The sequence below is a fragment of the Lacerta agilis genome, chromosome 10 (genome assembly GCF_009819535.1).
Source record: "Lacerta agilis isolate rLacAgi1 chromosome 10, rLacAgi1.pri, whole genome shotgun sequence".
NCBI lineage: Eukaryota > Metazoa > Chordata > Lepidosauria > Squamata > Lacertidae > Lacerta > Lacerta agilis.
In genome coordinates this window covers 52,025,681-52,039,131 of record NC_046321.1, presented here as the reverse complement: position 1 = coordinate 52,039,131, position 13,451 = coordinate 52,025,681, and the positions used below count along the sequence as shown (strand labels likewise).

The window sequence follows — 13,451 nt, the reverse complement described above, 5'->3', positions numbered from 1 at the left end:
GCTTATTCCCTGAGTTATCCGAGGGCAAGCGGTTAGTGTCTGGTTAAAGAAAAAATGGTCTCCGTGTTGACTTTGCGCGTCCGGGTTTTTGTTTTTTTTAATTTTTGTTTGGAGAAAGAAGAAGGGCCATTCCCGCTTCCTTCCAATCGCCAGCCTCCCCATGTCTTGCGTGGTTTCCCCATGAACACCAGAAGCCTGATTCAGTCAGGGTTTATGAGAGATCACGAGGATCCTTGGTGCTCCTGCCATGGAAATAAAGAATAATGCATGTGGATTCATGGGGCTTTCTTCTGCATCCACCCGAAGTAACAGTTTCAAAAGCCCTTTTCTTCCAACGCAGCAGTTTTTGCCTCCGAAGCTTGGAGTCATGTGTAGGTGGGTCACAAAAGGAAAAAAAAGTATGCCAATAAACAGCCTCCAGATTATGTGTGCCATATTATTATTATTATTATTATTATTATTATTATTATTATTATTATTATTATTATTACTGATGCTGATGCAAACATACCAGCAGCGCCAGGATAATAATAATAAAAAGTCTTACTAGGATGGATTGTATTAGTCAGTAATTATAATAAAACCAGGAACAAGACTTGGCCTTTTACAATGTCCTGTCCCTTGTACGGTACATTGTACATTCTAGGAACCTTGATGGAGATAAACCACACACACACACACACACCCTGCAAGCTATTTTCCTTGTGTTGGAATCATGGAATTCAGGGTGGGGCTGCTGGCTGTGTCCTGGAGAAAGAGAGTGGAAAAGGTAGCCTGAAGAAGAATGCTTGCTGCTGCAAAACTTGCTATTTTATATTTCCATCTTGTTGGTTCAGTGTTCCATACTTTAAAGACCGCTCCCTTTCCTGTGTCCCATTGAGATCTTTTAGACTCATTGCAGATCATTTAGTGTCGAGAATGAACAGAGTGGGAGGATACAGATGTAGATACAGACACAAAGGGCCATTATCATCTGGTAACTTACCATGGTGTACATCTCATTTGGCATACTGGTTGTTTCAGCCCCAGCAGCAGATGTCAAAACCGCCCTTTGGTGACCTTCCTACCCTATGGTAGCGTAGTCACCTCTCTCATCCTTCCAAGTGCAAAGGAATTAATTTTTGCCACCCATAAAATGCAAATGTATAGTAATAGAGGGGGATGTGGGTGGTGCTGTGGTGTAAACCACTGAGCCTTGGGCTTGCCGATTGGAAGGTTGGCAGTTCGAATCCCCATGGTGGGGTGAGCTCCCATTGTTTGGTCCCAGCTCCTGCCCACCTAGCAGTTCGGAAGCACGTCAAAGTGCAAGTAGATAAATAGGTACCGCTCCGGCGGGAAGGTAAAAGGCGTTTCCGTGTGCTGCTCTGGTTTCGCCAGAAGCGGCTTAGTCATGCTGGCCACATGACCTGGAAAATTTGTCTGTGGACAAACGTCGGCTCCCTTGGCAGTAAAGCAAGATGAGCGCTGCAACCCCAGAGTTGTTCGCAACTGGACTTAACTGTCGGGGGTCCTCTACCTTTACCTTTTTACAGTAATAGAAATAGCCATTTCTACCCCACCCTTAAAACTTTCCCAAATGAAACTTACCACACAAAATATTGTTGCCTGTGTGTTGTTTGGCTGAGTTCAGATTTTATATTTTGCAACAGGATTGTGGGCCAGAGATCAAATGGCTCTACTGGACTGCTGTTGGCAGTTTCATTTATCTTTCAGGACAGTCCATATCTCTTGTTTCATCACTGCCTGGTGCTGAGTGATGAAACAGCCAAGCCACAGCCACATCTTCCACTCTTGTTCATGCCAGCCAGGGCAGAAGACAAGAGGTAGAGGCAAACTGCTGCATCAATCTGGAGAAGGCACATGAATCAGGCCCCAATCAAGCCGGATGCCACCAAGTGACAGCAGTGGGGCTGGCTCAGCATTCAGTGGATCCCAGACATGTTCAGAACCTCTCCTCCCATGGAATGCCCTATTTTGGAGCTTCCTGTGAGCTAACGCTAGCAGGGATCTTCCTGCCTGCCTGTTGGTCAGGTGGAACGAGATGGCCCACACTCGTGGAGGACACAAGCATCACTTTGTGGTTGGAGCTGAGCAGAGAGACACTCCCCTCAATTCAATACCCACCAAGCCCTGTTGCAAAGTGTGTTGCAACCTAGATTGTGAATTCTTGATGTCTTTATACTTGTACCATGTTTTTTTTTTTTGGGGGGGAGATACATTTTCGATAGGCAGTTAAGGAGTGCCTTAAATAAATAAAAATGCAACAAAGCACTAACACACAAAGCAAAATTGAACATAGCAAAGTATAGGAGGCTGTGTGCCCTGCTTTACAGAGGACTGTTTTCTATCTGACAGTGTCTTCTATTGGAAGGGCTGTCTGGTCTGCGCCCTGTTCAAATATAAAGAACCACATGCAGGAAGAGCAAGTTGTTCATCAACAGTTAGCTGCTGAAGAGCAGGCAGGGCAGACACACAAGACCACAGTATTCCCTACCCTGGTGAGATGTACCGAATTTCTATGTAAATGATGGCAACTATGCATATCAATTAGCACATGCAAATCTTAGGCAGATCTCATTTTTTTTGGTGACGTGGCTCTTCTTTTTTTGGAATGCTTATGTGGTCAGCTTAGGCAAAGTCTATTTAAAAAGCAGCATAAAATCTCAGCAGAGATGAACCCCCCCCCCATAAATGGGCCTGGAAGGACAAAATTGGCTTCACATCACATGGCAGCAAAATGAAGGTGCCAAGCAAGCCTCCATCCATGGGGGGAGCAGTCCATGGATGTTTTAGTTGAGATTCCAGCATTGCAGAATGACCCTCCAGGTGCCTCCCAACTCTGCAATTCTATTATTCTATGGTTCTAAGAACCTTTTCCCTTGTAGGCTCCTTTTACAACTCAGAAGGTGGGGGCACTCAAAGGAGGGCATCTGTTCAAGATTTCACTGTACAAGCAGGCACATCCTGAGAACAGGATACAGCACCAGTTGGGCCTCTGGGCTGACCGAGCAAGGCTCTTTGTACGCTTTCATATTTTAAGGTTGGATTTTGCCTGGAAATTAGAGAACAGTGGTGTGAAAAATAGTAAGACAGTAGCTCTGCTCTGAAAATATTTATGGTTCCTAAAATGCACTTGATAATCTGGAATGTGTGTGCAAACCCCGTTGAATTGTTTTTATATGAACTGCTTAGACATTTCCATTTTATTAAGCAATTTAATAAATAAATTATACAGAACTGGACACAGGCATAGAACTGCAATTGGGAAGCCTAATCCCAGGCATGTTTACTTCAAACCAAATCCAACTGTGTTAAATGAGACTTACTGACAGGTAGATGCATGTGGTGGTGCAGCCCTAGCCCTAGGAGAAGAACTGAAAGTTTTTACTTTTAATGGGGGGAAAATCCATGTCTTCTGGTAGTAGCACTTTTGTCTTTTACAACACCAAATAAATTTTAGTCTACTATTTTGTGCTTATATATATTAATCATGCAACATCAGTGTAACAGAGTTAGTTCAAAGTAAGTCCAATTTGCATGGGTCAAGGCATGCATATAAAACTATTTATAGAAGCTGCATTAAATGCATGGAAAATAACCTTTGTTATTAGGGTTTCAAGTAACATGGCTGAGAGTCAATAAGCTTGGGAACAGCAAAGATTTGAGAACAGAATTTTTAAATGCACCTATTTCTTCCGCAAGAGAACATGTTTATCATGTCAATTATTAAACAGTGTTGCTGCTAAACAACAAAGGCAGAAAAGCTTGAATGTTCAACATACCGTTTTAATAAAAATACTTTTAAAATACAGAGTCTTTGTTCAGAATCTTTGGCATAGCTTAGAACATAGCATTCAGGTCTCGAAGTGGAATCCTACAGAGTATTTGGTGTATCATATCAGAATTTCAGCGATTTTCATTTCAGTTCAAAATCTAGACAACAAACCCCACTCATTTAAAATGTCATTGGCCTCCCTCTAGAGATTCTCAGGCACCCAAAATTATTTCATGCTATTATTTCCATGCACAGAAACTGCACAAGTTGGGAATGTAGGCCATATATCTACAACCATACACACCCCTCTTTGGAAAGAAATCTGGGGAGATCAAGAGAGTACCCACTTCCATGTGGAATGCTCTACTACTGTCTCAGGAACAACAGGATTCTGTTTCAGGTTCTTGTGGAGAAGGCAGTTCAGTGGCTCCTGCCTTCAAGAAACCTTTGTGGACTTGTATGCATGGCACAGCCCTACAGAGCGACGAGCAGGTGATTGGCTGAAGCACCCTGCTTCTTTAAAATAAAAGCTTGGCAAGAATATGGAGACCGTAAAAATAAAGCTTCAAGGCAATTCATTACAATACCATTTACATAAAAACACAATATGTACAGCAAAAGAGTTTCATTAAATAAAACCATCAGGATTTTCTACCCAAGTTAACACCTTGTTTCAAACAGTTAATTCTGGAGTAACCTTCCTTCCTTCCTTTTGATTCTTGGGAGTTTGCATAGCAGGCAAGTACTTAATTCCCTTTCGCAACAGCATTGTGTAAATCTGCATGCACAATTCTGTGGACCCCGAACTGTGTCCACATCTGCAGAAGAACCTCCTAAAACCCCAAGAGTTACACTATGATCAAGAAAATGCCACATGAATGTAACCCACCACCCCGAGGCAATAAGAGGACAATCTTCAGCAAAGCCCTTTGGGGGTGGTGTGATTTGTTACCCCGGTTGAGAACCCCATATCCCACGTATGCAAAATATAGAGCTACTGTATCAGCTTCTCAGTTCACTGGGTTGAAAGGGAGCAGTTGCCTGCATTCCTCCATGGGCATCTTGGAACATGGCTGAGCACCATGTTGTCAGGGGTTCCTGGGCCTGAACTGGGATTCTCATTTGAATCTGAGACTAAGGAACTCCTAAGGAATAGGTCTTCATAGATCCAATGGTTTTCTTTAAGCATGGAAGAGAGGAGGGAAGTGCAGCACTGGCCCCTTCATTTGGCAATGCTTATGAGTTGCTATAAACATTAGCTGAGGCCCTTGCCTGACCAATATGGATTCCCTGCCTGCTGCTTTTGAGACTCCAACTCCAACTATGGCCCAAGTCCCTATATCCCATTAATGACCATGGGGACCTAGACAGACTCAATCTGGCCTTGAGCTTTGCACTTAGTGCACTGGAAGTCATTTGATCTAAGAGACTACATGTATTGGAGGTTTAAGGATGCTGGTAGCTTTATGCCAAGTAGACTCGATCGATTCCAGAACATGTTTGCAGAACCTGTGGTTCTCCAGACAGTGCTGGACTCCATCAGTCCCAACTAGGATGACCAATGGTCAGAGATGATGGGAGCTGTAGACTAGTGCAGCAACAGCTGGAGGGCCAGATGTTCCTTACCTTTGTTTTATAGGGTGCTAGCTGTTGCTGAAAGAGAAGACTTAAATTAGGATTCAGATGAAGATTTTTTTTTTCCCCAGGAGTAACAAACAATATTCTGGATGCATTTATAATTCTGAGAGTGAGCTGTATAGTTTAACATGCATGAAATAGGCCAGGTATTAGCTGTCAAAGAAATTGGGTAATACAATAGATACTGCTTTAGTTGATCTGGGGTGCATAGTGACTTCTTTTAGTTAGGATTCATTGTAGTAATAAATGTCTAGGCAGGCATATGTGATGTAGTCATGTATATCCCCATGACACATCTGTAGGAACCAGACAATGATAGTACCATTAAAATAAAGTGATGTCAAATACAGCCTGTTATTTTTCGTTTAGAAAATGGGATCATTTTTTCTTAACAATTTTTCCCCATTCCCAAAGCAAGCTTTGTTTCCAGGAAAGTGCAACCCGATGGAAGAAGAGGTAAAAAAAAAAAAAGGCAGCCATTTAAACAGTAGTAATTTGGAATGAATTATTCAGCAAGGAGGTTTAATATTGTTTAAGACTAGAGTAGCGTTAGTTCCCAGACGTTCACTCTTGGACAAGGCGTATGTCGACCGATGCAAAACACCTTCCCATGCTGTGATATAACGGTGCAATGAAAACATCTGTCACGCTCTTCCATACAGCTTGCACAGAGGGCAAAGCCATAAGGCAGGACTTTGTGAAAGGAACCACAATCCTAGAAAAGAGAAGACAAAGAGAAAGTTTAAATGAATGACACTTTCTGAAAACACCAGCCGTTAAGTCCTGCTATTCTCATGGTTTGTTAAATTAAAAAAAAAATAGAATTATTGTTGTTATGCAAAAAATTGACCCAACACCTTTGCTCGGGGTATGGTTTGACAAATCCTGGGCATGGCTGAATTCTAGCACTCCAACGTAAAGCTGGATTTACAGAGAAATGCACAAAAAGACAAATGCCTGCAACATCTTCATAGCCCCCAAATATCTGCTTTGCAGTCCCTTGCTACCGAACTTTACTCAGAAGTAACGCATAGGCAACACATAGGCAAATACTCATGCAGGACATGTTATGTGCTTCTTGAAATTTCTTCCTTGAATTAAGTTTGCGGCCAAAAGGAAAGGAGAAAGATCCATTCAAAGCAACAGAGGAATGTGGAGAGGCAACCTTCCTTTTAACAAGCCTGCAAACAGCTCACTCAACTGGTGGTTGGTACTGGCACAGATTCAGATTGTTCTTTCATACCTAACAGATATAGTAACTATGGCCACCAATGTAACTAAACCTGCCAGAGGGGAAAGGTTCAAGGAATGCTAAAACAGTAACAGTAGCACTTATTTTTTTTTTTAAAGCATGCTATTGTATCCCAATTATTTTGATTCCTTTAAAAACAAAACCAAACCGTAATTCTGTTCCCAGTGTAACAAGGCTTGTCTGTGGATGGGGAGAGGTGCAAAATTTAGACCACAGAGGGGTAAAACATCCTGCCCTCCAACGTGGGTCTGCAACTCAACTGCTTCTCTAGTCACAGAGAGCTCTGGGTGCTGAAGGAATGTGAGGTCAAGCTCTTGTGCAAATTTTTGGCATGCTAACACTGCAACAACTCCTCTCTATTGGCACTTCAGCAATGCTTCCTAACGGAGGGTTTCCAAAACGCTTCTCCACACAGGAGAATGTTGTTCCTCCCAACGTACATCGTTCTGAGGCAGGTTAATAACAGGGTCTCGCTTTTCCAGGCCGAAGAAACAAAATATTGTGGCTGGAATTAACTGCCTCTTATGGAACTGGCCAAGGCCAGGGTATCTAACAATCTCCCCCACAGTGGAGTTGCTTTGGCTCTTTCCCAAAGGGCACTGGGAGTGTTCGAGAGGAATTCACTACCCTGCCCTCAAAACAAGCAAGAATTACACGCTCCCAAACCAAAGGGATTCCACAGGAAAAAAGAACAATGGCCCAACATTTCCACCCACCTGACTCCACCTTTAGGATTTTTTATTTTTTTACAAGCACAGCTGAAATGAGAGTACATTCTTCAAGGGCGTCATAGGGGGATACCAGGAAGACATTAAGTGACATTGTTATGAAAAAAATAATAAACTGGTCTAAGTCTTTTCTCTTTTAGCTTTCCAGATGTTTGAAGTGTATATCAAATGCACCAAAGAACCCCAATCAAATGTATTCCAATTTGCCTGTGCACCCAAGTTGTCTTCAGAAGCTTTCGTCCAGCTGTTCCCACCATCTGGTGGCAACCACAGACAGAGCCTTCTTGGTAGTGGCACGTCCACCTGAGGAATTTCCTCCTTAGGGAGGCCTTGCGGGCACCAACCTCATTTTGGCACCAGGCAAGGATTCTCCCAGGGCGCTTCAAGCTTGTTGCTATTTGGGAGCAGGAGTCAATCGCATACCAGCAGATTCAGGTAGCACGGGTTGCACAATGGTAGTTGATTGGCAGGCCTTGTGCAACACATCTGCTTCCCCAGAAGATCAGACTTTTTGCAATAAGGAAAGTGATGGGAACACACCCTGGAAAGTGTGGGGTAACCTCCCCTCAAGCAAATCAGTAAATAGCCAACATTCTCTAATCTCCCTGCATACAAATCAGGATGATAGATCCATACACAAGCCGTCTGAAAGGTTTTTCAATGTATTTTAAGGTGTTTAACAATAAAATGAAATAATGCTTGTTTAATTTTTGTACTTTGTAATAAAAGCCATATTTGATCCTGGCAAGCAATTTGGGCCTATTACCAATCACTACATTGAAACAAACATATTTAAAAAATAAATTGCTCTCAGCCAATATTATCCTTCTGTAGGGAGGAGGGAAATTGCCTCCTGGCTTCACCCTGCACCAATCCACACACACCTCTAGCTCCACATATTAGACCAGTGTTTTTCAACCACTGTTCCGCGGCACACTAGTGTGCCGCGAGATGTTGCCTGGTGTGCCGTGGGAAAAATTCCAGCCAGAATATCAGCGTTGTGTTCAGCCAAACAGGCCCTGGTTGCACACTGAATAAAGTATTTTATAATTTTTCATATTTCTGTTTACTTACTATTTCATAATAAAGTAATTATAAAATACTTTCTTTCTGTTTATTTGATTCCTATTCAAGAGAATTACTTTATATATAGTCAATATAGGCACAGAGTTATTTTTTTTAACATTTTCTAATGGTGGTGTGCCTCGTGATTTTTTTCATGAAACAAGTGTGCCTTTGCCCAAAAAAGGTTGAAAAACACTGTATTAGACAAAGGTTGAGCCTTGTGTCTTCGGGGCTTCTGATCCTGCAGAGAAATACAAGTACGACCTGCACTCCTCCTTCAGAGCACCATCCAATGTGGAGTGGTTGGCAGAAAGAGCAATTGCATGGCCCCAGCCTCTTACCCACATGTCAGCCCATGCGGAGTTTTCAGGGATCGAAAGAGAAGCAGAAAGCCACTCACCCCAAAACACCAAATTTCCTCCAATTTATTGAATGATCCCCCCTATTGGATAAACCCAAATTCACAGGGGGAAAGTGTAATCATTGGTGGTGTTTTGAGGGTAATGTCATACGGACGACACAAATTAAATGGGAAGACAAATAGAGGGAAGCACACAGTAAACTCTGGTGTGGACAAGTCCCGGGTTTCAAGTCCCCACTCAGCCGCCAAGTTCCCTGGGCGACCTTGAGCCAGTCACTGCCTGCCTCTCAGTCTAATCTACCTCACTGGGTTGTTGTTAGGATAAAATGGGAAGGGGGAGTTTCAAGCATGCAAGTTGGGTTAAAGGTAAAGGTAAAGGGACCCCTGACCATCAGGTCCAGTCGTGTCCGACTCTGGGGTTGCGGCGCTCATCTCGCTCTATAGGCCAAGGGAGCCAGCGTTTGTCCACAGACAGCTTCCGGGTCATGTGGCCAGCATGACAAAGCCGCTTCTGGCGAACCAGAGCAGCACACAGAAACACCGTTTACCTTCCCGCTGGAGTGGTCCCTATTTATCTACTTGCACTTTGATGTGCTTTCGAACTGCTAGGTGGGCAGGAGCTGGGACAGAGCAACGGGAGCTCACCCCGTGGCAGGGATTCGAACCGCCGACCTTCTGATCAGCAAGCCCTAGACTCTGTGGTTTAACCCACAGCGCCACCTGGGTCCGATGCAAGTTGGGTTAAACACTGCCATTTGACCAAGGCTGTGTTGACCCATTCATCCAAGTGATTACCAAACTTCTCCAACATAGTCAATATAGTTGGGTACCCAGTTATGGCTGGGTGGGTGGGAGGTGACCTTCTGAAATGAAGATGAGTAAGATAGGCGCTTTTAAAATATTTTGTTTCAATTGCCTCTTCGGTAGCACCAAAGTGACTGAGCATCAGCAATGGCATGGCGTCTCTCTCAAGGGTATACGTTTTCATTTAGCAAATACTTGGCACATGCAACAGATGCCCTTTCATACGATTTTGCTCAATGCTTTCATTCCTGATAGTTGTTAACCCTGACCCAAAGCCTCTTTCTTACAAAATACGGATGATATGTGCCTCCGAATTTTTTCTGTCAAATGTTGATTACTATGAACAAGAGCATCGATATGAATTTATGACACACACACCCCGCAGTTGTAATATCACACTCTTGATTCCTTTCTCAGTGTGGAGAGACACATAAAACAGTGATCGATTTCAAAGAGGGTTACAACTAGAAAATGCAGTCCCAGTTATGTGCAGCGGGGGATGTACTTCAGTGGTAGAGCACACACATTACTTGCAGAAGTCTCCAATGTTCATTTCCAGCTTCTCCAGTTAAAGCAGGCTGGGGAATCCTTTCCTACAACGGGCTGTTGAGCCATGGGAAAAGTCAACTCATTGTGGGTGGAGCCAGAGCCAAAAGTGGGTGGAGCCAGCAGCATTGCAGCATTGTCTGCCTCTCTCTTTTTCTTTCCCATCTACCCCTCAATCTATCTCTGTGCCACCCCATCTCTTTGAGCTGTGCAAAATTATGGCAAGTGCTGCCAGTGAGCCACAGGTTCCCCGTTGCAGTGTGAAAGGATCAGGTGGAACATGATGGGAAAGAGGCCTGCCTGAGAATCCTGGACAGCAGCTGCCAGTCAGAGTAGATGACAGAGGGCTCAATGGGCCGAGGAACTAGGTCACCATGGGAAAGGCCACAGTTCAGCCAGGATGCTCTCAGTTTTCTTTAGCTATTGTGGTGCTTTTGCAGGTACCAGACATGCTGAGTTAGCTCACCTAGCTAGCACCCTGCAATCGATGCTGCAAGCTAAAACCTTTAAATCCCTAAATGGCCTCAGTCCAGTATACCTGAAGGAGCATCTCCACCCCCATCATTCAGCCCAGACACTGAGATCCAGCGCAGAGGGCCTTCTGGAGGTTCCCTCACTGTGAGAAGCCAAGTTATAGGGAACCAGGCAGAGGGCCTTCTCAGTAGTGGCACCCGCCCTGTAGAACACCCTCCCACTAGATGTCAAAGAGAACAACAACTACCAGACTTTCAGAAGACACCTGAAGGCAGTTTAGGGTAGCTTTTAATGTTTGATGGACTACTGTATTTTAATATTTTGTTGGAAACCGCCCAGAGTGGCTGGGGAAACCCAGCCAGATGGGCAGGGTATAAATAAATTATTATTATTATTATTATTAAAAAAACAAAGTCATGGGATCAAGACGGGTAGCACAGCACAAATCTTGAGACAGCAGCTCAAAAATCTGGAATGACAAATACCTAGCACAGAGGCGGTAGGGAACCTCAGATGCAGGAATCTGACAAAAGCCCCTCAGGTCTCTCCACATGACACTCAGAACTGAGCATTTTTTGCCTGGCCGGAATGTGTCCTGGAACTCTGATAATGCTTCTTCATATGAAGTACTGTACTTCCTGTTTCACCTCCTGGTTTTTCCTGGCACTTCAGTTATTGATGAGACTGGCACAGATACACACCTAAGCTCCTTTGTGCCCATGGCAAGGAGATGTATCAGCATTCCACCCTGCCCGCCACCCAGAGCAGTGGAGGAGCAGCCCAGGAAGCGTGCGGACAGGTGGGCAGGCTCCTAGCCACTCCAAGCCAGAATGGAGAGGCTGATGCTCTTAATGTGCATATTACTGCCTCACATATGCATATCCATTTGCAGGATTGGGGCTCACATGCATAACAAGCACTGTAGCATCCCAACCTGTCGGGCCTCCGTCAGAATCAACCTTACCTGACGGCTCCAGGCAAGTTATCTCTTTGCCTCAGAAAGCCCATCTGTAAAATGGGAAGAACAGCGACCTTCTTAAGAGAGGAACTGTGATGCAAGTATTAGGCATGTGTGGTAGGATGCAGAATTCCACTGACATCCCATGATGTGCAAGGACACAGGGCTGGTTCACATGTGCCTGCTTGCCACTGCAGTTGAAACAATCTGTATGTGCGAATGGCCCTCAAATATAGAACATGTCACCTGCTGTCACATCAAAAGCAGTGCTTTTTAGTGGGTCAAGTCTGCACATTTGTGCCGTCGGGTGCAGAAATAAAACAATGTGAATGGATGGGCCTGGCCTTACTTCTGAGCAAGCTCAACTCCAATTGTGGTGCAAAGGAAAGGAGGACTTTAAAAATGCAATCTTTTGCACACATTTAAGTAAGTTCCCATTGGATTCAGAAGCTGTCAGAATGCTACCCAAAACTAAAGTAAAATAATTGACAGTGGCCCTAAAATTACCAGCTGAAGAGGTGGCGAGGGCAGGACTCCTAGGAGAAGCATGAAGGATGGTTCCTCTTAATTCCCAAAATCCACCGTGTTATTTCTATATGGCATATAGGGGATAATGTTAAAACATCAGCAAGACAGAAGAAGCCGAGTTCTTACCAGATGTGCAGACAGCTGAGCACAGCAAAGAGGATCCCTGCCACAAAGGCCAAGGGGATAGCAAGGAAGAGCGTCAGGATCTTATAGATCAGGTATTTGCTGAGCTCGAAGAGTGCGTGGCTGCAGATCCAGACTTTGTCGAAGGAGTGCGTGGACTCCGGCTCCGCAATCACATCCGCAAATCCCAGCTGGAACGAGAGACACAACAAGCAAGCAGCGACATAAGCCTCTGTTTTGAAACGCAACAAGGACAGTTATGCAAAGGGGAGGGGGGAGAGAGACGAGTGGGCAACCAACACAAAGCTAAACTGCTGCTTTTGTTACAGTTCTGAAAGAATCCTGCTGAATCAAACAAACACACGCTTTTGACTCAAATGTACTGAAATGGATCTAGAGTTGTTTGGTTTTTTTAATGCACCGCAGAGAACGTGGAAATGCAATTCCGATCCGTTTTAAGTCGGTCGGCACAAGTACCAACCAATAAATAATAATAATAATAATAATAATAGGACCACCACAAGACATGCTACCCCTCCAACTTCCGGAAAGAGAAAATAAAAGTATGGTGACTTTGTAACTCTTTGGCTGGGTTGAAATCACCTTAAATGGAATCAACAGTCAATGGCCCAGGGAGGGAGCTCCGATCGCTGCAATGCAAAGCAGCGACAGGAACAGGTGGAGGAGCGACAAGGTAACGTGTGGATGCGGAAAGCAAACCCGAGTCAGGCGGGCTCGCTCACCTTTAGATGCGTGTTAATCCCGCGCGGGTCCCTGTCCGGGGTTTTCTCCAGGCTCTTTTCCGCGTCCGACAGAGCGGGGCTGCTGCTTCGGTTGAAGCCGTATTCATCCATGAAGATCTTGGTGTCCGCTTTCTCTTTCTCCAGCCCCATCGTCGCCGCTGGGGCAGCCTGGGTCCCGAAGGTCTTCCTGGGCTGCGGCTGGGGAGCTCCCCCCTCCTCCCCACCTCTCCACGTCCCCCTCTTTCCCCCACCCTTGGGTGCTCGTGGATCGCGCCGCTGGGTGGAGTGGGCAAAGCCCGAGACCACGCCCCGGAGAAGCCCACGGCAAGCTGCGCCGCCGCCGCCGCCGCCGCTCCCGTAAGCCACCAGCGAGGCTGGAATGGGCTGGGCAAAAAAAGAGAAAAAAGCAGCGCTTAGCGGCAAACACTGGGAAGCGGCCGATGGTGCCCGCCTGGC

The 13,451-nt window shown here is 45.0% G+C and overlaps 1 protein-coding gene across 1 annotated transcript; it reads right to left on the bottom strand.

Moving 5' to 3' along the window:
* Positions 1-5,478: 5,478 nt before the first annotated feature.
* On the bottom strand, positions 5,479-13,345 carry CAV2 (caveolin 2). Its single transcript, XM_033162468.1, has 3 exons — positions 12,996-13,345; positions 12,256-12,443; positions 5,479-6,128 (listed from the first exon to the last, which is right to left on the bottom strand). The coding sequence occupies exons 1-3, from the start codon at positions 13,143-13,145 to the stop codon at positions 5,978-5,980; spliced, it is 489 nt and encodes a 162-aa protein (XP_033018359.1). The 5' UTR covers positions 13,146-13,345; the 3' UTR covers positions 5,479-5,977.
* Positions 13,346-13,451: the final 106 nt, after the last annotated feature.